This window comes from Silurus meridionalis, chromosome 24, assembly GCF_014805685.1.
Source record: "Silurus meridionalis isolate SWU-2019-XX chromosome 24, ASM1480568v1, whole genome shotgun sequence".
Taxonomy (NCBI): domain Eukaryota; kingdom Metazoa; phylum Chordata; class Actinopteri; order Siluriformes; family Siluridae; genus Silurus; species Silurus meridionalis.
In genome coordinates this window covers 8,268,793-8,295,582 of record NC_060907.1, presented here as the reverse complement: position 1 = coordinate 8,295,582, position 26,790 = coordinate 8,268,793, and the positions used below count along the sequence as shown (strand labels likewise).

General features: G+C 35.8%; 1 protein-coding gene across 1 annotated transcript; it reads left to right on the top strand.

Moving 5' to 3' along the window:
- The first annotated feature begins 100 nt into the window (after nt 1-100).
- LOC124378206 (verrucotoxin subunit beta-like) lies at nt 101-6,759 on the top strand. The gene is made up of 11 exons (XM_046837756.1): nt 101-189; nt 1,859-3,606; nt 3,780-3,899; nt 4,134-4,222; nt 4,345-4,540; nt 5,293-5,406; nt 5,522-5,623; nt 5,761-5,849; nt 5,952-6,147; nt 6,227-6,340; nt 6,454-6,759. The coding sequence occupies exons 1-11, from the start codon at nt 120-122 to the stop codon at nt 6,496-6,498; spliced, it is 2,883 nt and encodes a 960-aa protein (XP_046693712.1). The 5' UTR covers nt 101-119; the 3' UTR covers nt 6,499-6,759.
- The last annotated feature ends 20,031 nt before the right edge of the window (nt 6,760-26,790 follow it).

Sequence of the window (26,790 nt, the reverse complement as noted above, 5' to 3'; positions counted from 1 at the left end):
AAATCTTGAAAAAATTAAACATGCTCCATTCATACGGAGGCCACTCAGCATAGATAATCCAGAAAAGCATTTTAATGACACTGTTTTTCTTGACAGACATGGATAAAAAAATCATTGAGATGGCAGCCCTGGGAAGGGCCCTGTATCCTGGCATGTTGTACGACTGCCGCACTGATTCTTTTATTCCAGGTAAACCTCTTATTTTCTTCTTTTAGTGTATTTATGTAGTTTGTAATGTTCATTATACATGATAAAGAAAGAACACTATATATATATATATATATATATATATATATATATATATATATATATATATATATATATATATATATAACTGAACATTCACTGCTTTTTTTGGAAATAGTATGTGTGTAGAAGTAGCTGTGTGTAGATAAAAAGATTAAGAGAGAAAGAAAAAAAAAAATCTGCTGACTAACAAGTTTGTCGTTTATGCAGCTAAATAATTGCAGTTAAAGTTTCTTGCACATTAGCGAAAAAAATCAGAGCTGTATGAAAGTGTCAGTGGCAGAACTTTCATTTTCGCATTAAACATTGGAGAAGGCTTTTGCAAACTTCATATTGGCAGCTGATTAATACATTAATCACTTTATTCATTCTAAAGAGAAATTCATAAATTGGTTTATTATATATATAAGTTGTAGCTTTAATATTTGTGTTCATTCTTAGATAAATGTTCTAATAAGGTCTAGTTTATTTTAAAATTAATATCTGCTTTTGTTTACCTTTATTCATTTAATGCTTGTAAAATAACTTTTCTGTATAAATGAAGTTACAATAACAAAGTTACCATGAAGTTACAACAATGTGTAGTAGATTATTGACATATTGAAATAATGCTGTAGCAAATCATCACTCATAAATGAAAAGATACATAAAGCAACATATTGCAACCCACTTCTTTGTGGCTTTTAATTCTGGTGTCTTAGAAATAAAATTGCAATTTAGGAGTAATTAATAATTAGGACTAATTAATAATTAATGAAATCATTTATCAGTACCAACATTTAAAGGTCTGTGTACATATTCTGCTTTCCTTCAGTTTGAAGTAATTAGTTCGATTAAATAAAATTCGAGTTGCAACTGGAACCTTTTTGGCATCTAATTGTTCATTTATTTATTTCCAATCAACAATGGCGATTGTATGCTAATATGATTGTTCTTTTGCTCATGTGTTATACTGCTATTTATACACACAGTAAAACTGCAAATCACTCTTGAATCCCTTTTGCTAAAGCAGTAATAACATCCACTTTGTTAGTAATTCGGAAGCGTTTAAAAGGGGTTAATTAAGTTACTTTCAAAACACAAAACCATTTACACAAATTGGGTGGTAGGGGTAACTTTTAGATGTTTTTTGTGTTAAGTTGTTTCTCTTTTGTTCAGCATTGCAAGTAAATGTATGTCTGCCACTGCTACACCCTTGAGCAAGGCCCTTAACCCTCAACTTCTCAGTTGTTGTGTTGTGTTGTGTTGTGTCGGTCGAAAGCTCTAAATGTAAATTGACACAAAGAGACATTTGATAAGCGAGATGTGCAGTAGGTGTCATTGCATATGTCTTAAAGTGAACAGGAGTCACTGGATGTCTAGTTGTATACACCTTTGTGTGTAAAACTAGTTAAATATGGATTAAGACTCATTTTGGACTCGAAGCTAGATTAAACCTTGTTATTGTTAATAAAAAACACAATTATACAATTACAAATTCAAAAATTATACAAAATTACACCAGTGGTTATTTCTAAAGAGTCAAGTAATCAAGTAATTTGGGGGGCACACACATGTAGATCAAGAGTCAAGTAATATTCTGGAAAGTAATGTTTTAATTCTCTTGTTTCAGGTGTTACTTTATGGGACAGGAATTCAATGTATGACAATCTTGATGTTCATGACCAGACTAAAACATTTGTCAAGCTAGTTGCCTCTGACAGTATTAGTGAAAAGGCCAACCTCCTAGATGTGAAAGCTTCCCTAAAAGCAAGTTTCTTATGTGGGCTGGTAGAAGTTGGAGGATCGGCCAAATACCTGCATGATACCAAATCCTCAGCACGTCAGTCCAGAGTTACCATGCAGTACAGCCAGACAACAAAATTTGAGCAACTCACTATGAAGGAGCTGGGCAATATCACTTATCCACAAGTCTTTGAGCAGAAATCAGCCACTCATGTAATTACAGCTGTACAGTACGGTGCTAGTGCTTTCTTAGTGTTTGATTATATAAGTGCAGAAAATGAGAACAAACAGGAGATTGAAGGAAACCTTTATGCAACAATTAAGAAGATACCTACTATTTCTATTGAGGGACAAGCGTCCCTAACAATGAATCAAAATGAAAAAAATCTAACGGAGAATATGAATGTCACATTTTATGGTGACTATGAGCTTGAGGAAAACCCCACAACATACACAGAGGCTTTGAGGGCATGCAGGAGATTGCCTACTTTGCTGAAAGAACGAAAGAGTAAAGGAGTACCAGTGACAGTGTGGTTGTATCCTCTCACACTATTGAATGATAGGGCTGCTAAATTGGTGAGAGAAATCAGTTTGAACCTGGTGACTAAAACAGAAAATGTGTTGGAGGACCTTGGTGAAGTACAAAGAAGAAGCAATGATTTCATCACAAACCCAATAGTAGATGTTTTCCATGATATAAAAAACAGGCTGCTACAGTTTCAGGAACTAGTGGGTTATTATAAGTCATCATTCCTGAAGGAACTGGCCAAAGTTTTGCCAACTATTCGGAATGGGGAAGTGGAGGAAAAAGATCTGCAGAACATCTTGAACAATCATTACTTGACAGCCTTCACAAATACCCACATGAACAAATGGTTGGATGACATTTCAGCTGAATTAAACATACTGAGTTCTTATACCAGTGGGCTGAAGGACGTGAAAGTTGTCAGATCCTTAGGGTCACTTAATTCTTTCCTCTTTGATCCTGATGTTGATGTGGTGGTCTGCTTGTCATTTACATCTCTAAAGAATGAAGACCCCTACATAGTGACTATAAAAGACTTTGTAAAGTCTAACATGTTTGCTAATTTGGGGCAACAAAATGTAAATGCATTCCCATTCCAAGCAACACAGCCTTGGTTTACTTCTCGTGACATTTCTGCAAGCATGAGGCAAAATCTTTCTCTCTTCACAAGTTTTTTTAAGGCCAATATAAATAACAAGAGGATCAAGTTCATCATTGCCGCCTTCTCTGACCCCAGCAATCCAGGAACCTCCATCCAACTTTACCAAAACAGCAGTCTAAAAACTCCCAAGTTCCAGCCTGTATCCAAACCTTCCCTACCTGTGGTGGAAACCAGTGAAGGGAAAGTCCTCCTAAAGTTTTCAAAGTCCCCAACTGGAGAGACAATACGTTTCAGAGTTGAGTACAGGACAACACCACCAACTGATGCTGCTGCATGGACGGTCATCAACACTTCAGATGCACAGACCAGCTTCACACTGACCGGACTAAAGTCAGGAGAACAATACTGGGTCCAATACAGAGCTGTTAGTGATGTAGGAGTGAGTGAAGCCAGTGATGCTGTCTCCTTCTCACTCCTTGGGAAAGACCATGTCACAGTGGACAAATGGGTAAGTTAAGATAATCTTAGTCTTCTATTTATGTTCAAGCATGAATATAGGTTTGGTTTCCATTTTTATCAAAAGAAATTGATTAAAATATATAATGTGTTGGTTATGCATGTTGGTAATTCATACTTTATATTTTCATTTATTCATGTGGCACATAATTTTATTTTCCACAGGACCTTTCTATGCCTTCGCTCTTTAATAAAATAAGGCATAAAATAATGAGCAGTATGGGGATGTCAAGATGGTCTCTCTCTACTATCAAGTCAGAGGTTACAAATGTTGTCAGCAGTCCTGTGAGTAGCAACAGCTCCAAAATCACACTCAACATATTAAAAAAAGTTACAAAAACAAAAAATTTCATTTGTTCTGTTAGGCCAAAGCTGAGCAAGAAGGCTGCAAGAATTTGTACAACTTTTGATGAATCAGTGAATTCAGTGTTGTTTGGTTAAGATCAAAACTAAACAAAAAACAAACCTTATGAGACCTTCTGATGTATGTTCTTTTGTATGATCTTTTACTCATCACAGAGCATTCCTTACACTGATACAAATAGAGGAGGACTGAAATCAGGAATGGCTTTGTACTTCCAAGGGGTTGTTCCTGCAGCAGGAAATGTGTATGTATTCATGTTACTGACCACATTACACAGTTGTATTATATTATTATATAATAAATATTATGTACTTTTTATGGATTTTTTGTACTGTATTTTAAAATAAATTTTTGTTCTACACACAGCTTTGAAATAAATCTTATAGCCGGACAAAGGGAAGTTGGCGGTGTTGCTTTTCACTTGAAATTTTGCATCAATGATGCGACGATCTATAACAGCTACAGGAATGGGAAGTGGGAGGGTGAAGAAAAGACATCATGTCCCATTTCTAAAGGATCTGCCTTTGATGTTTTTTTGGTGATCAAAACAGAAGGCTATGAGGTATGAAAGTGGACCCACTAAATCGGGGTCACCAAACTTTTTTCTGCGAGGGCCACATAATTTTTTCTTTATTTAACGGGGGAATGGATTGGTCTGTAATACATAATTGCATGAGCTGAAATAAGTACCAGTAGTGGAGATTTGATCATGATTTTAAATGTATTTATTATGCCTTCTAATGCTAGATTAGTTATTATGTTATGCACATACGGACCAGTTTTGATCGATCTATCTATCTATCTATCTATCTATCTATCTATCTATCTATCTATCTATCTATCTATCTATCTATCTATCTATCTATCTATCTATCTATCTATCTATCTATCTAGTATGTGCCTTTACTTGCTAATAATGAAGTGGTTGAATAATTGAAAAGATTGGAAGATTGAAAGATGATTGGGTAGTGGTAAGCCGTGGTTTCCTATTGGCTGACTGTTTCTCTGTGGTCTGTCCTCTGCTACTCTAATTAGTTCATGTGTTGTAAGGTGAGTGTTAAGTACATTTGATAGCGCAATATTTTAAATATACTTTTGGTTATAATTCCATTTCATTGGAATGTGTGGTATATCATAAGCAACACTATATATATACTCAGTATCAAGGAGAAGTGCTAAGCGTTGGTAAGGGTGTTAAAATGTGTTTTAGTGTGTTTTATAGGGCCATTCCAAATGTGGGGGCTGTATTTAGAGGTCCCCTGCACTTAATAATAATGTAATATATTTAAAGAAAGCCACGTCTGTACTTTACAGATATATGTAAATGGGCAGAGGCGTTACCTGTTCAAGCACCGTATGCCGATAGAGAAAGTGACCACTCTTTACATTGGTGGAGACGTCATTATGAATGTCATTGGTACAGTTCCTGTAAGTTATATTGCATACTCAAACTCTTCAGTTATTTGTGTCTTTGTGTGTGTTTCAAAACCTTTTTCATAAACATAATTTTCATGAACATTGTAAATGTGTCTACTCTCTACAGAACTGGAACAACTCTACTTTTGTTAAGGAATTAAACTCTGGCACCTCACGTGTAAAGCATTCCAACATCCAGTCTGATGTGCCACAAGCAGTCTGCAACCCTGTGAGTAACTGATACATCAAGAAAATTGTGATGTCTTTTAAAAAATGACTGAGTAATTTCACATTTGCATTTTAATAATAAAATTGTAATAATAGGCATTTATCATTAATAAACCAATAATCTTATGACCACAACAGACAAAGGGCTATTTCAGCAAACTTTCAGTAACCATGAAACCTGGCATGGCTTTGTTCTTCCAAGGGGTTGTTCCTTCAGACTGTTGCATGTATGTTTAATGTGTTTTCACTTTACAACAGTTTGAATCATTTAATGTGGATCAACTGACATAAAAATGTTGTTATTAAAATATGACAATAATTTCTTGCAGCTTCGAAATTACTTTTGTGACATCACTGAGGTATGGTTATGACAACGCTTTACACTTCAGCGCCCGTGAAGACCATATAGTCCTTAACAGTAGCAGGGATGGAGCATGGGGAAATGAAGAACTTATTAACTGGTGCCCCTTTGTCAAAGGAGCAGCCTTTGATATCTTTGTGCTTGTCAAACCAGAAGGCTATGAGGTATGATATTATAGAGAAAAGAAATAAAGTCTCAACTTTAAACAGATGGATTAATGAAGGTTATATTTTGTTTGTTCAGATAATATTGAATGGCCTGGGATGCTACACATTTAAACACCGTGTAGCAATAGAGAAGGTGAATTCGATGTATATTGCTGGAGATGTATTCATAAACAACTTTGGCATTAGTGAAGTAAGTCATTTTCATATGATTGCAAGGGGAAATCATTATTAACAATTGTGTGTGTGTGTATACTGTAAATTATATAAAAGGAAATTAAAGAGATGTTTCTTTTTTTCTCTCAGGTGGAGAATGTAAGTGTCAGCACCACCGTTCCTGTCAAAATTTGAGGATCCTAATTAGGCGCTGAAGCACTGATGACATTTTTAAAGCTTATGTTGTCCTCTATTCTCAAGTATACCCCAAGCAACACAGCCTTGTTTTGAACCTGAGAGCACTCACTGTCTAAAAAAAACAAATTACTATATGAAATATTACATCAATTATTTAGCCAAATATACTATATGATTTGGGTTGTTATGATTTGGGAAACTATTTACTTTGTGCCTTAACTCTTTATCCCATGTACTCATCATAATCATTAAATAAAAACTGACACATTGCCTGCTCTTTATTTTCCTGAGAAAAAAAAAGAATATGATCTGACTTCTCCTTTAAAGAAATAATAAAAACTTTCTTTCGGCTTCTCCCATTAGGGGTTGCCACAGCGGATCATCCGTATTCGTGATCCGCATGTTAGATTTGGTACATGTTTTACGCTGGATGCCCTTCCTAATATAACCCTCCCATTTATCCGAGCTTGGGACCGGCACTAAGAGTGCACTGGCTTGTGCAACCCTAATGGCTGGATTACTTTAAAGAAATAATAATGTATTGTAAAAAATATCTAGAGAGAGGAAGCAAATAAACTAAAGGTGATCCTGCTAAAAGCACTAATGGCAGTGGGATTATTGTAATAGCTGACTGAGTTCAGATGCATGGTCAGAAACACAAGATTCAAGACCTGAACCATGGAATTCAGTGGATCCGTCAGACTCGTGGCGTGAATGTGAATAGGATTTATGAGTCCACGGATTCAGTGAGTGCCCGCTAGTGGAATTCCATGGAAAAAAGCAGACAGAATCAGTACTGAATCAAGAAAATCATGAGAATCGGGTCAGTTCACTGAGTGATTCAGAAGGATGTGAATCCATAACGGATTCGGATTTCTCATCTAACACAAAGTCTGTTTTCACTGTCCACCGTCTGTTGCGCACTGAATCCCCATTACTGCTTGGCGTGTAAACAGAAGAGTCCAGAAATCATCCTTCTTCTTCCATAATGTATTTAATGCACCAAGATCATTAAAAACATTAAAGAAGAAGAAAGATCATTCCTCGACTCTTCTGTAGAGGGCGCAAATCTGTGCAGCTCACTTAAGGCCAGAAAAGAAATAAAGTCTCAACTTTAAACAGATGGATTAATGAAGGTTATATTTTGTTTGTTCAGATAATATTGAATGGCCTGGGATGCTACACATTTAAACACCGTGTAGCAATAGAGAAGGTGAATTCGATGTATATTGCTGGAGATGTATTCATAAACAACTTTGGCATTAGTGAAGTAAGTCATTTTCATATGATTGCAAGGGGAAATCATTATTAACAATTGTGTGTGTGTGTATACTGTAAATTATATAAAAGGAAATTAAAGAGATGTTTCTTTTTTTCTCTCAGGTGGAGAATGTAAGTGTCAGCACCACCGTTCCTGTCAAAATTTGAGGATCCTAATTAGGCGCTGAAGCACTGATGACATTTTTAAAGCTTATGTTGTCCTCTATTCTCAAGTATACCCCAAGCAACACAGCCTTGTTTTGAACCTGAGAGCACTCACTGTCTAAAAAAAACAAATTACTATATGAAATATTACATCAATTATTTAGCCAAATATACTATATGATTTGGGTTGTTATGATTTGGGAAACTATTTACTTTGTGCCTTAACTCTTTATCCCATGTACTCATCATAATCATTAAATAAAAACTGACACATTGCCTGCTCTTTATTTTCCTGAGAAAAAAAAAGAATATGATCTGACTTCTCCTTTAAAGAAATAATAAAAACTTTCTTTCGGCTTCTCCCATTAGGGGTTGCCACAGCGGATCATCCGTATTCGTGATCCGCATGTTAGATTTGGTACATGTTTTACGCTGGATGCCCTTCCTAATATAACCCTCCCATTTATCCGAGCTTGGGACCGGCACTAAGAGTGCACTGGCTTGTGCAACCCTAATGGCTGGATTACTTTAAAGAAATAATAATGTATTGTAAAAAATATCTAGAGAGAGGAAGCAAATAAACTAAAGGTGATCCTGCTAAAAGCACTAATGGCAGTGGGATTATTGTAATAGCTGACTGAGTTCAGATGCATGGTCAGAAACACAAGATTCAAGACCTGAACCATGGAATTCAGTGGATCCGTCAGACTCGTAGCGTGAATGTGAATAGGATTTATGAGTCCACGGATTCAGTGAGTGCCCGCTAGTGGAATTCCATGGAAAAAAGCAGACAGAATCAGTACTGAATCAAGAAAATCATGAGAATCGGGTCAGTTCACTGAGTGATTCAGAAGGATGTGAATCCATAAACGGATTCGGATTTCTCATCTAACACAAAGTCTGTTTTCACTGTCCACTGTCTGTTGCGCACTGAATCCCCATTACTGCTTGGCGTGTAAACAGAAGAGTCCAGAAATCATCCTTCTTCTTCCATAATGTATTTAATGCACCAAGATCATTAAAAAACATTAAAGAAGAAGAAAGATCATTCCTCGACTCTTCTGTAGAGGGCGCAAATCTGTGCAGCTCCACTTAAGGCCAGAAGAGCAATTATTTAACAGTATCAACAGACCTCATGGTAATACTGTTCAATAATTGCTCTTCCGGCCTTAAGTGGCGTTGCACAGCTTTGCGCCCTCTACAGAAGAGTCAAGGAATGATCTTTCTTCTTCTTTAATGTTTTTTAATGATCTTGGTGCATAAACAAACAAACAAATTACCAATTGACACCTTTAAACATACAGAAAACAGGGCTGAACTCTATTAGAATTCAAACTGATATAAAGTGTGTGCACATTGCACTCACAACATCAAACTATATAAAATACTTAGAAATACATGTGCTTTTCAATTTACTTAATGATCTAAACATCCCAAAGCATTATTCCTACCTATTACTGTTTTTCTCGGCTGCTGTGAAGACAAACAGCACTACATAATGGATTACTTGCCTGTAAAAGCCTGTACTTTTCTCAAAACCCTTAGTTCATCTCTCAAATGTAAGTATTTTCAATGAACAGATCACTGCCATCAGAATGACAAGCCCTTTTGCCATGTTATCAATATGACAGTGCACGGTTTTAGTATTTCCTGATGTAAACAATGGTTCGCATGACAATGACTGAACATGCACAAAGCTGTATTGCTTCCATATGGCATCCATGAATTCCAACAGCACAAATGTGCACATAACTGTCGGTGGGATATTAATTGCAAAAGAGACCGGATAGAAATCACACTTTTACTATACTGTATTAGTGGTCTGACGCAAAAAAAAAAATCTAAAACTACAAAGATAAACATAGGAAACACCCCTTAGGCAGAACTGTGCATGCATCTGTCCTGATGAGGTGTGAAAAGGGTTCCTCTGCCACCCTAATGAGGTTATCTTGCAGTACATTTGTCTGTAGACTCCTTTGACCTATTTTAGAGAACTAGTTGATCAATGGTTGATCTACACTCCCCTTCATTAGTGAAATTCAAGATTCATCTGCACAATTCATCAATTTAAGACACATTCACAAAAAAAAAAGTTTAACAGAAATATAAAGATAAGCTTGATAGATTATGACAACTGGTTTAACCCTTTTGTATTCAATGACTTATTCAATGAATGAATGATGCTGGGATGTTATGATTTGGGGAAGACGATTGAGGTGAGAACCAGCATAATATATTTTTATCAACATGACAATTGATAATGTATCTGATCAATCAATTAATAGATTAAATGAATGTAAAGCATTTGCATTTTTTATCAACGCAATGAGAAATTGCTTTTATAATGTACACCTGTGACTATGTGGATATTGTACAAATACTTTTGCGAAATTCACTTTTGAAATGAGAAACGCTCCAAAGCAAATGAGAAACACTGTAAGAATGTTAGTTTTAAAAATGTAAACAAATGGAAAGATCGGAAGACAGGATTCACACGAGGTCCGTTCTTACGTCTTAAATAATTCAACTTCTGGCCCTAACAAGAGCTGCGCAATGAAATCGTTAACACTGATTGGTGCCCTCTGCAGGACAGTCCAGGAATTATCCTTAGTCTTCTTTAATGTTTTTAATGTACTTTTGCCGCCACCTAGTGGGCTGGAGCGTGGCGATGTGACGGGCGAAAACAATCACTCAATCAAATATTGAGTTAATTTAAATCAATCAACCAATCGTTTCTTCTTCTTCTTCTTCTTTTTCTTCGTTCGGCTTCTCCCATTAGGGGTCGCAACAGCGGATCATCCATCTCCATACCCCTCTGACTTTTACATCTGCCTCGTTCAACCTAATTAACTGCATGTCTTCACTCACCACATCCATAAACCTCCTCCTTGGCCTCCATCCTCAGCATTCTCCTATAGCTATACCCCATGTCCCTCCTCTGCACATGTCCAAACCATCTCAATCTTGCCTCATTCACCTTGTCTCCAAAACGACCTACATGTGCTGTCCCTCTAATAAACTCATTTCTAATCCTGTCCATCGTCCTCATACCCAACGAAAACCTTAACATCTTCAGCTCTGCTACCTCCAGCTCCACCTCCTGTCTTTTACTAAATGGCACTGTCTCTAAACCATACAACATCGCCAGTCTTACCACAGTCCTATAAACTTTCACTCTTGCAGATACTCTTCTATCACAAATCACTCCTGCCACTCTTCTCCACCCACTCCACCCTGCCTGCACTCTTTTCTTCACTTCTCTAACACAATCTCCATTACTTTGCACTGTTGACCCCAGGTACCTGAACTTCTCCACCTTCTCCACCTCTTCTCAACCTGCTCCCTACTCTCACCACAAATCACAATATCATCTGCAAACATCATAGTCCATGAAGACTCCTGTCTGACCTCGTCTGTCAACCTGTCCATCACCACTGCATACAGGAAATAGCTCAGAGCTGATCCTTGGTGCAGTCCAACCTCCATCATGAACCAGTCTGTCGTTCCTACTGCACACTTCACTGCTGTCACACTGCCCTCATACATGTCCTGCACCACCCTCACCCTCACATCCTTCTCTGACACAACAGACTTATACAATACCACAATTTCTCTCTCTCTCCAACCTGTTGTATGCGTTCTCTAAATCCACAAACACACAATACAACTTCTTCTGAACTTCTCCATACTTCTCCATCAACAATCTCAAAGCAAATAATGCGTCTGTGGTGAGCTTCCTCGTCATGACCATACTGTTGCTCACAGATGGTCACCTCTTCTCTCAGCCTGGCTTCCACTACTCTTTCCCATAACTTCATGATGTTTATGATCAACTTTATTCCCCTGTAGTTACTGCAGGTCTGCACATCTCCCTTGTTCTTAAAGATCGGTACCAGCACACTCCGTCTCCATTCCTCAGGCATCCTCTCACCTTCCAAAATCCTGTTACACAAGCTTGTTAAAAACTCCACTGCCATCTCGATGCTTTTACCGGTATGTCATCTGGTCCAACCGACTTTCCACTCTTCATCCTCTTAATCGCTGCTCTCACTTCTTCCCCACTAATTCTATCCACTTCCTGCTTCACCATCTTCACACCATCCAACCTCTCTCTTTTTCATTTTCCTTATTCATCAGCTGCTCAAAATACTCCCTCCATCTTCTCAACACACTCTCCTCACTAGTAAACACATTTCCATCTCCATCCTTTATTGCTCTAACTTGCAACCAAATAATCGTTTAATTAATGAAATTCTGACAAATAAACACCTTTATACGTTTAGAAACAGGTTGAACTCTGAATAATTAAAATCCGATATAAATGTGTGCACATATCACATTCTCATGACGTACCAATTTTTAAATACATAATGATCTTAAAACCCAAATGCATTATTCTAACCTATTAAAAGAATTGCTTAATAAATAAATAAATAAATAAATAAATGGAAAGATCGGAATTCAGGATTCACACAGTCTGTTCATACTGTTTTAATAGTTGCACTTCTGTACTTAAACAGAGAAATTACTGCTTTGAGCTCTCGACAGGAGAGTCCAGGAATTAACAACATTCTTCTGTAATATTGTTAATGCTCGTGTTTTTGTCGCCACCTACTGGCTTGGAGCGTGGCGCTTTGCCGTACAAAAATACATCAACCAATCAATCAAAGAATCAATCAATTAATTAAATATGCGACAAATAAACACTCTAAAACATTCAGAAACAGCCCTTAACTCTTTATTTGAATTAAAACTAAAAGTGTGCACATATCCGGCATTTTATTTAATGTAAACCTGTAATGATCTAAACATCTAAAAGCACTATTCTTATCGATAAAAAAAAAAAAATTATAAAAAATTAAATAAAAGAAAGCTCTGAAGAAAACAACAAGAAGTCTGTTTATACTGTTTAAATAATTGCACTTCTTCTAGCCTCAAGCAGAGCTGCGCAGTGAATCTCTCCAACCGCTTGCCGCCCTCTACAGGAGAGTCCAGGAATTAAACATTCTTTTTCTTTATTGATTTTTAATGCACTTAAAACTTTTGCCGCCACCTACCGGGGTGGAGCTTTGACGTGCTAAAAGAATCCCTCAACCAATCAATTAAATAACCAATCAGTCTCACATTATCACGTGAAATCTCCGCTTTACACAATTACAACTAGCTGCAGCATCTCAAGCATAACTTTACTGCAAAATGAATCTTTGGATGCCCATAGTGGTCCGAGATTGTGTGAATGCATCTTTTTTTTGGACTCTTATCAGTTTATAAATAAAAAAGCTACTAAATTGGTGAGAGAAATCAGTTTGGCTAGACAACACCACAATGATTCAGCAACTGATGTTGCTACAGGAAAAGTCAACATGTCTGATGTACAGACCAGCTTTACATTAAACTTTTTGACACCATTTGATGTGCTTGAACTCATCCCAGAATATTCCTTATACTGATGAGGGCTAAAATCAGGAATGGCTTTGTACTTCCAAGAGGTTGTTTCTGTAGAAGGAAAATTGTATGCATTCATTTTACTGAATGCATGACTTACAAGATTAAACACTGATCTAAATCAAATTATAGGGTCACATCGACTATTGTGGAAATTTCCCAGAATATTGTGATGTATTTCTTTGTAATTTGTTTAAAATTTTTTTTATTCCACACAAAGCTTTGAATTGAATCTTATAGCCGGGACAAAAGAAACAGGCGATGCCTATAACAGATACAAGACTGGGAATTAGGAGACTGAAGAATGCACCTCAGGGTGTCCTGTTACTAAAGGATCAGCCTTTGATATTTTTCTTGTTACCAAAATGAAGTAAGATATTTATTTGTTTTCTGTATAAATCTGTACTTTAATCAAATGGATTAATGAGTGACATTAAATTTTTTACATAATCATGAACGGCCTGGGATTCTACACATATGGCAGTAAAGAAAGTGAACAAAAAAACAATTTTCATGAACAACTTTAGTATTATTGAAGTAAGTCCTATACAGATAATGGTTTTGCTTTGGGGAGGTCATTCATTTTTCTTTTAATATGTCAATAATAAAAAAATTAATTTACTGTCTGACTGCTGTGGAAAGATATTAAGCATATGGCAATCCATTAAAAACAAAGAAGGAACATTGTCTAATGTTGACTTTTGTACTACCCTTACATTTCTCTTGCCTGGTAGAGAATTAAAGTGTTTTTTTATTTTTTTTATTTTTTTTTTATAAGGTCGATGATGTTATAATAAAAGCCATCATTCCTGCCAATATCTAAGGCTTTCAAAATCACCACTGCAGAATGAATTACATTCTAAGAGCTTATTTGCTTGTTCTGTGCTCAATTATTTCCGAATACATGAACAGTCCTTTAGGATTCTTTTTTGTTTGTTTATACATCATACACACTATATATATGCTTGTGACAGTTTTATTCTAGCATTTATTTAAACAATACAGATGGATTGATTTAGTGCTTGTATTATTCTATGTATGTAAGCACTAATTAAATCCATCTGTATTATTTAAATAAATGCTGAAATAATGCTATAATAGTTTGTGAATTAACTATTATAATAAATCTGGAATTTACTTTCTTAAAAAAACGGATTAAAAATATTATCCATTGTTTACAATCAGTAAATATTTTAAATTTTAAGTTTTTGCTTATCCTTCTATAACTCCATATAACACCAGAAAAGGGTTGAATTTAACTTAAAAAAATTTATTACTTCTTAACTGTCTTGTTTTACTTCTGTACATGTTTTCCCCAGCTACCAGTTTCAAATGCAGTTGTAGTACAATGTTAGACCTGTAGATGGCACTCATTGCTTAATTCTGGAATTTGAAAAAAAAGTGGTTTTTTTTTGATGTTTTTTTTGTTTTTAATTTTTAATTTTATGAATCATTGAATTGGCCAAATGTATAAATGATATGATTCAGTGTTTAATTATAATTTGGGAAACTATTTACTCCTTGATTAAAAGATTTAACCATGTACTGGCCATAATTACTGAATTAATAATAAAAAGTTCTGTCTGTTCTCCATTTTTTCTTTAGCAACATAAATTACTGTCTTTTGCTCTAAATGAATGACGCAGCTAAACCAACACATCTACTGTGCTGAGCTGGGAATACTTTAAACATGTGCATAGTTAACATGGATCAACTCAGTAATTATCAGAATAGTACACTGGGTCTATTTAGTAATAAAAATCCAAAAACAGCCAAATAATGTGATTCTTGAAGTGCTTCTGTTACACTACAGGTTAAAAGAAAGTGTAAAGTAAATACCACAGCATCTTTTTGGGCAAAGGATTCCAAAGAGACATGGGTGTTCTACAATACCAAATCTGGACCTTTCTCCACTTTTCTTTTCTACTCTATAATTTACAATTATATTTATGACATTTTGGCAGACTCCCTCATCCAGAGCAAATTATATGCCTTTTATTCCTACTGAGCAGTTGGGGGTTAAGGGTTTTGCATAAGAACCCAGCAGTGGCAGCTTGGTGGTGCTGGTAGTTGAACTCAAACTTCTGATCGAGGTTTAATGTCTTATTCTTGATTACTGAGTTACCACTTCCAAACCTTATTATGATGGAGCAGGTTTGGGCCTTTTAGTCCCAAGGAAGGGAAACTGTAATGCTATAACAATCAAAGACATACTATAATGTAATATAATAATATAATATGCCTCCAATATTGTGGAAAAGGTCATGGTCAGTCATGGTCAGGCATCCACATACTGTACTAATGGCTATATAATGTAGATCCCTTTGAAAATTGACTCTTTACCTGTCAGCACATAGAATCACATACACACTACCAAGCCTTGCTTGCTTGCTCTTGTTCCCAACAGAGTATGTTCTGAGCCTTTAATTTAAGCTTTGCGTATTGACCTGGTCCTGTTTTTTTCTTAACCTTTCTAAATGACACATCTTTGATTTTGGACATCTCTGCATTTACTGAGTCATGACCTTCTCCCTATTGGATTGTCTGCCTTTTTAATATTAATGTATTGACCCTGGCCTGCCTTCTGACACTGAATCCTGCAGATGGATCCTAACCTTGTCTTATCCTCTACATTAGTAATCAGTGATCACTTATTTAAATCATTCCAAAATTCTTGTGACCCCCACCTTCCATTGTTACGTAGCTTCCTTTATTTAAAATAAACCAAAGAAAAATAATAAAACAAAGAAATGAGAGATATAGCACATATTCAAGGATAGTGCATTTGTCATGTCAAAAGAGAAAAATAATTAAAATGTAATATGCCTGTAGAGTTGCATTATGTCGACATATACTGACAGCTAGAGTATTACACAATGAGAGCCTGCAGCTGGAAATGTTAAATCCTTTCATGTCTTCTTGGGTGAGATAGCGAGAGGTCAGATACGGCTTTTTTAATGGGAGTAATACTGCACTAGACTGAAAATGAGAGCGAAATGAAGAGGGAGGCTGCAAACAAGTTTATAGGAGAGTAAATTCAAGAGATCGTACACCCGTGGGGTATCTTTATGAGTGTTCATTATTACTGCAGTGTGTTCATGCAGGGTGGGTGTTGGCGTCCTCATGTAGCTGTGAGGTGATTTTCTGCCATCTACGCTGCTTTTCATCTACTGGCAAGGTGTAGCACATTATATTCAGCAGAGCCTGATTAATTCACACAGCTTGCTCTCAGCTTCATGTTTCCTCTCCTTCAGAAGCACAAGCCGCAATTCGTTTCGATACCAAAGTCAGTTAATGCAGTATGCCGCTCCAGATTTCTGTTACAGTAAAAAAAATTTATCAATGCAAAAACCTTTACACCTTTATGCTTTTAATTGTTAATGCTGTAATACTTTAATACTTTGCATATCTATTTTTGACAAGGCTTTTATTTTATAAATTCTGATGCAAAGGTATAATTTTACGCATTGTGCTGCTGCCACATGATTGTCTGATTAGATAACTGCATAAATCAGCAGGTATAAACTGTTCATATATTCAGTTTTCTGGTGAATGTATTTTTCATACATTTAAAGCATGCAAAGTCTTAATTAGGAAGAAACATTTTTTCCCACCCTTTAAAACAAATAAATGTCCTAAAAAATGTTGCAGCATAAAATGAATAGTAAAATAATAAAATTCAAAGCAGCATATTTTTTTTATTATAATTAGTTTTAATTATTATTAAAACATTTTTAAAACAAACAAAAAAAAGATATATATTTTATTTTATTTTATTTACTTTTATATTAAATTAAGACTGGGTGTGAAACAAAAACCCATAAATCCATTCTTATAAATGACTCATACCCTTACCCTTATGCACTGTACATTATTCAAAATTCAGTAAGTTATAGTGGTAATATAGCATTACAATCATTTTTAGATTAATGATGTCATTGTGCATTTTGGTACCTGTACCAAAAAATATTTGAGGAATTTTTAAAGGCATCTTGCAGCCTTTGGTCTTGTCTAGGCTTTGTTCTAGGTATAAAAAGCAGCTTGGTCCATACTCTGACGAACCTTAATTATTAATAATGTGTGACTCACAAAAAGCAAAGCAAGGAGAGAGAATAGTGAAGAGTGGAAAGGAAAATGCAAATACAGAAAATGTAAGAAAACATGAACATTATATAAATTGTAAACAATGGGAAAGAAAATCAATAAAGCAAGTGAACCCACTAGAAGAATTACTAAAGCAGACCCATTGTTGAACCCTGAGGTGTGCCAGGTTCTTACATTAGCTTTGCTTTAGACAATTTATCGTATATTTCTTTTCTTTCACTAACTGCTAAGGGTCAATGAGAAAGAACAATACTTTGACAGCTTTATAGTCAATAATTCACATAGACCTTGGCCATCAGTTTGCTGACTTTAATGTGCTCCTGTAACTAATGATATTTTTTAACTGTAAAAGGACTAGTGATTTATTTATTTCCACTACAATTATTTTACTCTTAAAGCTATTTGTATTTTGCCTTAATTTTATGTTAGCACCAGAGCCCTGACTGACCGTATCTTGGCTTTTGATGGTCCTGGAAATTTCCTTGTCTATTCAAACTAAATTGATGGCATTTTAAATAGCATAGAAGGAAAACCTCCAAACTCAAATATGTGATAACTGCATGAGCATTGCAAAAGAAGGAATAGACTCTGCAACTATTCCCATTACTATCAAGGGAATCCCACTTTGCTGCTGCCACTGCTGCTGTCACATAGATTGAGTATTTCCACATGAAGAAGGTGATGCTTCAGAGAGTCAGCCAGGCCACCAAGGAGCACTGCTGCACCGCTTTTAAAACATGATTAATATGTTTGTTGATAATGATACATAGAACTGGGATAATTATTTACAGTATGCACAGTCCTCCACAGGACTCCACAGAATATGTTCCATGTGAAATATTAGAGAGAAGCAAGCTTTATGACATCTTAGTCAGAGTCATTTGGGAGAATTGGAATGAAGGACATTGTAATAGCAATAAGAGAATCAGCTATGAGCATAAGAGCCTCAATACCAATTGAGGTGTCCCACAATGACTGTAGAAATTGCTGCTGCCTATGTAGACAATATATAATTTATATAAATTTTTAAGTGGCATTTGCATATTTGCATCATCTGTTCAATTATCCTAAGAAACCTGAGATGTAAGGAGTGCACAATTTGGTGGATAGAATTATGATATCTGAGCTTCCATTTGGGTCATGAGCAAGTTCTGATTCAAATTCTGAAAGACAGCAGCAATTGCAGGCTGCCGGAAAAAAGGGGGGAAAAGGGGGTTAAGACAGTTTATGGTAGTCACTGGCTATTATCAGAGAATTCTTCCTAATATTTTGGATGTCACCAGGCCTCTGATTCACTAAAAAAGGAGTGCCAGATGTAGTCCAGTAGATGGAGTCATGTGAGCAGGTTTTCTGCCAGGTAACAGCAATTTTGTGCAGGGTCTCACTGTTTCATTTGCATGATTTTTAACTCTCTTTTTCCAAAGCAGACTTATACATCTGACAGAGGGCTGGGGGCATTTTTTGCAGGTGAAGGATGGAATGAAGAGATCAGTGCTGTACAACTAGAAGCTCTCAGGGAGGGGTACAAAGTACAGCACCATTAAGAAGCACTGCTCACCAAACTGAGTCTCAGGCATTCAGCCCACATCTAGTAACCCACTGATGCCATTTGTACCGCTTCTCCCTCACTGAAGGTCTTATTAGCTGGGAACCCTTTAAAAGAAGACCATTGTAGCTATGAGAATTGCTCTATTAGACCAGAATATAATTATCTCTTTCTGTTATATAACTGAAGTCAGGTTATCTCTCCTGGCAACAGTGATCACCTTTCAGCTGTGCTCTGAGTACAGCCTAATAGGTAGAGCTTGCAGGCATGCATATAACAGTTTCAATAAATAATAAATAAATATTAATAAAATGATGCCCGAATCCCTCCTGTCTGTGTAAGTGAACTTGATTTATATGCCACTGCTCCTTATCTTTCAGTAGAAGAACAGAACAGTAAGATTCTGTGATAATACATCAGCAGACATTATTGGTTCTTTGGGTCATATAGAGCTGGTACTAATGGGGATAAACGCTGTTTAAGTCCACTGAAGTCCACTTGGGTTTTGCCCTGTTAACAGTAGTTTCTTTGAGATAGATGGTTTCTTAAATTCCTGTCTTTTTCTGCAAGAAATGGAAGTTAGGATTTTAATTATTTTACCAAAACCAGGATACAGTGAACGTCGCTGATGCTGGGTGGCTTTTTCAACTCCAGCATGACTTTAGGCTTTTTTGGATCAGGCCTCATGCCATTTACTAAAATTATATGACCCAAAAATTTAACTTCTTGTCTCTTTAACTTATGCTTCTATATATTCAGTGTGATGACACCTTTTTAAATTGTAGCCAGCACTGCATGTAGTCTTTCATTGTGCTGGGCCTGTGATTCCTCCCAGATGAACACAACATCCTGAAGACATGATACCTTATATAATCATGGGTATGAATCTCTAAAAAGTTCTAGTGCTGAAGCTATTCCAAATGGTAGTGTATTGGAAAAAATCCAAATAGGATTATATATGATGTGTTTGGTTGATTGATCTGACAGCAGAATCTGCCGAAAACACCCCGTTAATATCCAGTTTGTGGAAGATCTTTTACCCACATCGTCAATGCAAATATGCACTCTGCCACTCTTCTCCAATACAGATACAATACCTGAACACTATTCAGTCAAATCCTTAATCGAGTTAGAATTCTGAGCAGCTCTATACATTGCAATTTACCCTTGACTTTGCCCCACAGAGGAAGTGAAATTCTTCTGTGTTGTCAGAAATAATGGAGTCAAATTCACGTTTGGCTTGCTGTATGGTTGACATATTATACCTGGCACAAAACTTGCATTAGAAACATGCTTCAGAAGTAAAAAAAAAAAATCTAAATTGGTTGGCACTGTGCCACCAACAGCTGACAGTCTGGCAGTTGAGAAACCTCCTCATGTACATGAACACACTAGTATAGTCGACTGACTTATACTTACTATTCACTGCTTTCCTGAGCTCCTACCAAGAAAGCTTCAGTGTACACTATACATTTAATTTCTTAGGATGTGTAATAGATGTGGTATCTTTTTCTTTTTTTGCCTGTATTTTCCTCTTTCATACTTTTCAAAGAAAAAGGATGGAAGCTGACTGTGAAAGCTGCAGTAAAACGAGGTTCTTTTAGTTCAGTGAAGTGTGATAATGGCAGGCTGAGACATGCTGGAAAGCAGGCCTGGTTCTTCAGAGCCCAGAGAAAGTGTTATTGTAAATTATTAAAAGGCTTCTTACCAGATGTGTGATGTAGTGTTGTGTGGTGCTCACCCAGCAAGATCTTTACCTACAGGAAAAATGCTTTATCAAAAAAAATCTAACAAATGAAATTAATTTAAAATTGCTACATGTTAACAAATGTTAATAAACAAAAAAGCAATGTTGGGTTTGTGTGTGTGCAGTGTTGGGCAGTAATGAAGTAAATGTAATTACTGTAATTAAGTAGCTTTTTTTGTGTATCTTTACTTAACTGAAGGATTTCCTTTTGAGGATATTTTAACTTTAACTTCAGTACATTTCAAAGTCAAATATTTTACTTTTTACTGTTTCGTGGTATCTACTTATCACTAACATACAGTTCACCATCAGTTCAGAAAGCAGAACATTTTAAGAGTAATAACTGATGGAAGAAACTCCTGAGTCTGATTTACCCAAACATCTGTGGACTAATTTGCATGATTTTTTTGAAAGGAGTTGAGAAGAAGGTTTTGGGCCCATAATAAATTTAATAGATCTCAATCAGTGTTTTACTCATTAATATGATTCTAATAATAGATTTCTGTGCCAAGAGTAACATTCAAATAAACTGTGTTGATCACAAAAATGTCAATAGTACATTCTAGCCATTAAAAAATCTTAAGCACATTTGAAAACAAAAACATTTGTACTTTTACTCAAGTTAAATTGGACACGTTTAATTTTACTGGAGTTTTACCGATTGTATCTTTTACTTTTACTCAAGTACATGGTTTGTATTCTTTGTTCACCACTGGTATTCACAGGGTATTAACAATCAACTTACTTACAAATCTCTTGTACCTGAAAAAAACTGAAAAAATCTTTAATATACAGTATAGTGAGCTGGTTAACTTTATTAATGCTTATAGAAACATTAGACTTCATAAATCCTGTAGACATTCTTGACATAGCATGGCACTATCAATATGGTTGTAGAGCTTATAGAAAACGAGGTCATATCCAGTGATTTGTGATGTACAGACCTTTTTATTTGGAATTTAAAGCTCAGGTGAGTAGGCTTTTACACCAGTCCATTACTGCAGTGTTTGCATTACATAACAGCCCTGGGGAATCTCACTGCCAACAGCACCTCTCTGTTGCCATTCTGAAAATGCATTCACTGCTGCAAATATCCCGTGATATCTTATTAGTTATTGCACAGTCCATCACAATGATGTTATTGTCTATCGATCATGTCAGACTCCTGTCCCAGAGGAACCACCCTGCTATAATTGCTTTACTTCAGTGAAAGCTGTTTAAGATGTTTTGTCTAAAGCAGCCTGGGCATCGAATGTCCAACAGTTTAATTCAGTCTTAAGACATATCAGTATATTTATTTTTCATAAAAATTCTCTTTCTCCCAATGAGATATTACATTAGCTTTTTTTTAAATAGAAAACATATATTCTTTTAAGAATTTATTCTAATGAAAAGGAATAAAACACATGCTGTAAAAAAACTGTTACTAGAAAAAAATCAGTTGTATGATGCAGCAAAATACTTGCAAAATACTGTTGCAAATCACTCCCACTGTTGACTTCCAACATTGCACAATAAATATTTCATAGTAAACTTCACCATATCACCAATTATGACAATACATATTACATCCAGAACTACTAATAGAATATTAATAAACACCTTCCAACCAATCAGAGCTCAGCATTAAACATGACATTGATATAAATACATAAAAATATACTGTGCTGATTTGAGACTGAAGGTTTTTCTTTTTTAGGTATATTCTCTTGAATTATTTTCCATAGCAGAATCAGCTGTTGTATGACTGCTGTTGACATTCATGGGCATTAAGATGAAATGCACATACACACACATTTGCCTGCACTATTCATTACAATATTGATTTTCACTCTGCTGCTTCCACAGAACTGCTGACTGGGTTCTCATCACTCCCTTGAGCTTGCGATCTATTTGTTGTATTTGTATGAGTCCTGTGTGTGCGCATGCGTGTGTGTGTGTGTGTGTGTTTTTGTGTGTCCGTCTGATTACCCTGAGAGCTTTATCATTTAACACTCCTTGGGCCGTCTTTGTTAAAAGGTTATCAGATTCTCCTGATACAAGAGCATCTTTGTGTGTTCCGCCCTTTATGTTGACTTCAATATATGCAAACGCGCACACACACATGCAAGTACACAGTGATGTGACCATTTAACCTTCACACACAGCAGGATTGTCCTTTGACAACAGCAGCCATTGGCACACAACCATGGCAAAGCCACAGTGAAAATTCACCAACAGAGCTGTGGCATAAAATGCATTTAAATTTCAAATGCTTTAAATTGCTTTTAAATAGAAACAGCTCTTTAGATTGCTTTGCAATGAAAAAAAAAAACAGTTTCTTGCACTGCATACATATATTTCGAAAAACAATAAAAACATTTCTTAAACTGTGTTACTGGGAAAAATAATTTTTGTCCTATTTCTTTGATTGCTCTATCCTGGAAACACTGAGCATGAAGTCTGTTACAGCAAATAAGTACAATATAAAAACAGGCCACATGTATTAGAAGAAGTGTATAAGTGAGCGAACACTTTTAATGTTTCAATGACCACTATTATAATTTTTTTTTTGTTGTTATTTACTCTTAATGTTGTAAAATATCGACTTTATTGCAACATCCATTCACCAATCCATTCACCAATCTCTTACTCGAAGCTAAATACAAAAATCAATGAATTAAATAAATAATTCCCTGTTGTGTTGCAGAGAACCGGACAGCGCAAAATTGTTCTGTCTTAGTGCCTTTATATCATATTTTATAACAGGGCTGACAGTACAGTAGTACTTAATTTTCCTGGTTATTAAAGAAGTAAAAATCCTGGTGAAAGATCGAAACTGATTGCCAAGCAGACAGCTTTGAATGGGAATAACTGGTTTGTGGTTATATATTTTAATCTTCAAAACTGGTACTTTCTTAATTTCCTCTATTTCTGCTGTCGATAAAAATACTGTTGTAAAATAATATCCTGCAGGAAAGGCTCTAATTGGTGCTAAAAACTGTGTATGCTAGGAGGGTTCAATTTATTTTTGTTGTTGTTCAATCACTTACATTCACTCCCTGTGGAAATAACGGGAACTTATTATATTTTAGCATACACTGTGGCCATGCACTGCACAGAATACTTCAGAACTGATACAGAGAATCTCATTTCCTAAAGAGGAAACACACAGGATTCTAAAGGGAACAAAGGCCTATAATAAATCCATTACTATATATATATATATATATATATATATATATATATATATATATATATATATATATATATATATATATATATATCAACATTAGCTCTTAAAAAAAAATGTGTTTAAAGTAAAGAGTAAAACATAGGCCCATTTATCCATGAATAATATTACCATGAACATGAATATACATACAAGGGCTTTTGGATGTGCCATGACAGAGTCATTACCATACTATTTGCATAACACAGCTGCAATGCTATGGCCATCATGACATTGCTAACAAGCCTCTGCACATATCTTGGGAGAATTATCAGTTTTTTTCTGTAATAGTAATTGATATAAATATGATAATGGGTTTGTAGATCAAATGCGGCATTCAGAGAAGAGTTTAATGTACTGTTGACATGATTAGGAATAGCGCTGTATATACAATAATAGAGTTTTGTTTCAATTGTTTGATTGGCTTGGCAAGCCAGAGAGGATTGGGCAGTTCCCCATTTGTGAAGAGTTTTTGTGTCAAATTTGATCAAATTATTCTCTTTTAAACAAAACACAGTATTACATCTATATAAACAATGCTCACAAGACCATCCTAACAAGTGAAGCATGGTGGTGTAAGCATCATGTTTAAAGTTTAGTCTTTCTCTGACTCATCAGTTGCTGTTGCAGAATATTGTCTATATTCTTTTAATGAATCAATTTTAATGGTGCTTTGAGTTTCAATCTGTGACCAAATTTGACTTCTCTAACAAGCTCCAAGGTCTTCCAGGAACAGGTGGATTTTCCTGTTTGAATTATGTAAAGCTATTTAAACAATAGTGTGGACACTTTAGGATGACTCCATTCAACTGATCATGTAATTTTTATTAACAACTGATCCAGATTTTAAAATAGAGCTTTCATGCCAATGGAAGTGAATATTAATGCAATCTAAGATGTAATATCTTTAGTGAAAGGTTTAAGAATTTTACTGGTTTAAGATTGCAGTGTACTGGTGGTCTGGTAGAACTCTGCCTCTAAATATTAGGTGAGCTGACTATTTTTATTTCTGTTTTTTGGTTTAGATTGTAGTGTTTAATTTAGTCCACCAGGTTTAATTCCATTTTGAAGGTGTATATATTTACAGTATAAATATGTTTACCGCCAAATAATAACCAAAAGCAAAAATTAGCAAAAAAAAAATCACCTTAATTTTTTCAATTCTCTAAAGAATTTGTTCCCACTGAATCCTTGGATTTCTTTTGGAGATTCCTTATATAGTCTTTTGTTGTTGTATTAAATCCACCTTAAAATGTTATAATGCTTTTCTCCTCACCACATCAGCTCAAAACAGGCCAGGAATTGTTCCTTTGACCCAACAACAACTAATATTCACCACCAGAACTCCAGAGACTGTAGTGTGTGAAATCAGATGAGCAGACTCTGAAATTACAGTTTTTGCATCTGGCACAAGAACCATGTCACTGAGATTACAATTCCCCCCATTATGATGTTTACATCGACTCAGGATCTTTATAAATCAACATTTACATTTACATTTGTGGCATTTAGCAGACACACTTGTCCTTAGCGATGTACAAAAGTGCTATACTTTTATGTATTTTTTCTAATTCATCTGAACCATAAGCAACGACCCTTTGAGTGCCCGTATACTTGTCTTCATCGATCGTGATTGAATCTGTATTGCATCATGCTGGGATTTTAACCGCATGCATTTACACCTGTATTCTATTGGATAGGGTTCTGGTTGGCAGATGGTTGTCCAAAGGCTACAATGCCTTCACACCCTGTTTTCAGCGAGTCATTTTATGTGTCTTGTGCAAACATGTACTCAGTAAAGGATGTGAATGAATAAAAGATGAGTGAATGAATCACGTATTTCGGTGTATCGACTGTATCTGCTAATCTGACAAACTAAGTAAATACAAAACACACCAAAAATTTATATTTTTACCAGATTAGATTTTGTGGTTTTTTTTGACTGAGATAGAAGTCTTTCAGCTCAGGGAGAACGAGTTGCTCTTATTGCCACATCAATCATATAACTTTGACTAGAGATGTGATTTATCTATTACTTGTTTGTGGAGCAAATGTGTGTGTGTGTGTGTGTGTGTGTGTGTGTGTGTGTGTGTGTGGAGGGGTTGGGAGTCCTCAATCAAAACTAATCTTTACACCTGACTCAAGGTTGAAATGACAGTGTTCACTGAATCAGAATCAGAACCATCTTTATTGGTAAGTATCATGGGTTGCGTTTGTGTTTAGAAACACTTACTTCAGGTTTCAGCAGACCAGCCAACACCCTGACACCTCTATTGCAGCAAATGATGTACAAATTGGCTAAGGATCCGTGTGTGTGTGTGTGTGTGTGTGTGTGTGTGTGTGTGTGTGTGTGTGTGTGTGTATGTGTGTGTGTGTGTAAGATTGCACATGCGTGTCTATGTACCTAGAGGATGCGACACAGGAGTAATAAAGGGCAGTGCAGCAGTGCCCCACCCATCTTCTCTGCAGTAGGGTGATGTATGCAGTGCGTGTGTGTGTGTGTGTGTGTGTGTGTGTGTGTGTGTGTGTGTGTGTGTGTATGTGTGTGTGTGTGTGTGTGTAAGATTGCACATGCGTGTCTATGTACCTAGAGGATGCGACACAGGAGTAATAAAGGGCAGTGAAAGGTTTAAGAATTTTACTGGTTTAAGATTGCAGTGTACTGGTGGTCTGGTAGAACTCTGCCTCTAAATATTAGGTGAGCTGACTATTTTTATTTCTGTTTTTGGTTTAGATTGTAGTGTTTAATTTAGTCCACCAGGTTTAATTCCATTTTGAAGGTGTATATATTTACAGTATAAATATGTTTAC

Bases quoted from the DNA above. Each gene is read 5' to 3' on its own strand.
- LOC124378206 (XM_046837756.1), top strand. From the start codon at position 120: ATGGCAGCCCTGGGAAGGGCCCTGTATCCTGGCATGTTGTACGACTGC. The intron at 3,607-3,779 runs GTAAGTTAAGAT...TATTTTCCACAG, and splicing joins ATGTCACAGTGGACAAATGG to GACCTTTCTATGCCTTCGCT. The intron at 6,148-6,226 runs GTATGATATTAT...TTGTTTGTTCAG, and splicing joins TCAAACCAGAAGGCTATGAG to ATAATATTGAATGGCCTGGG.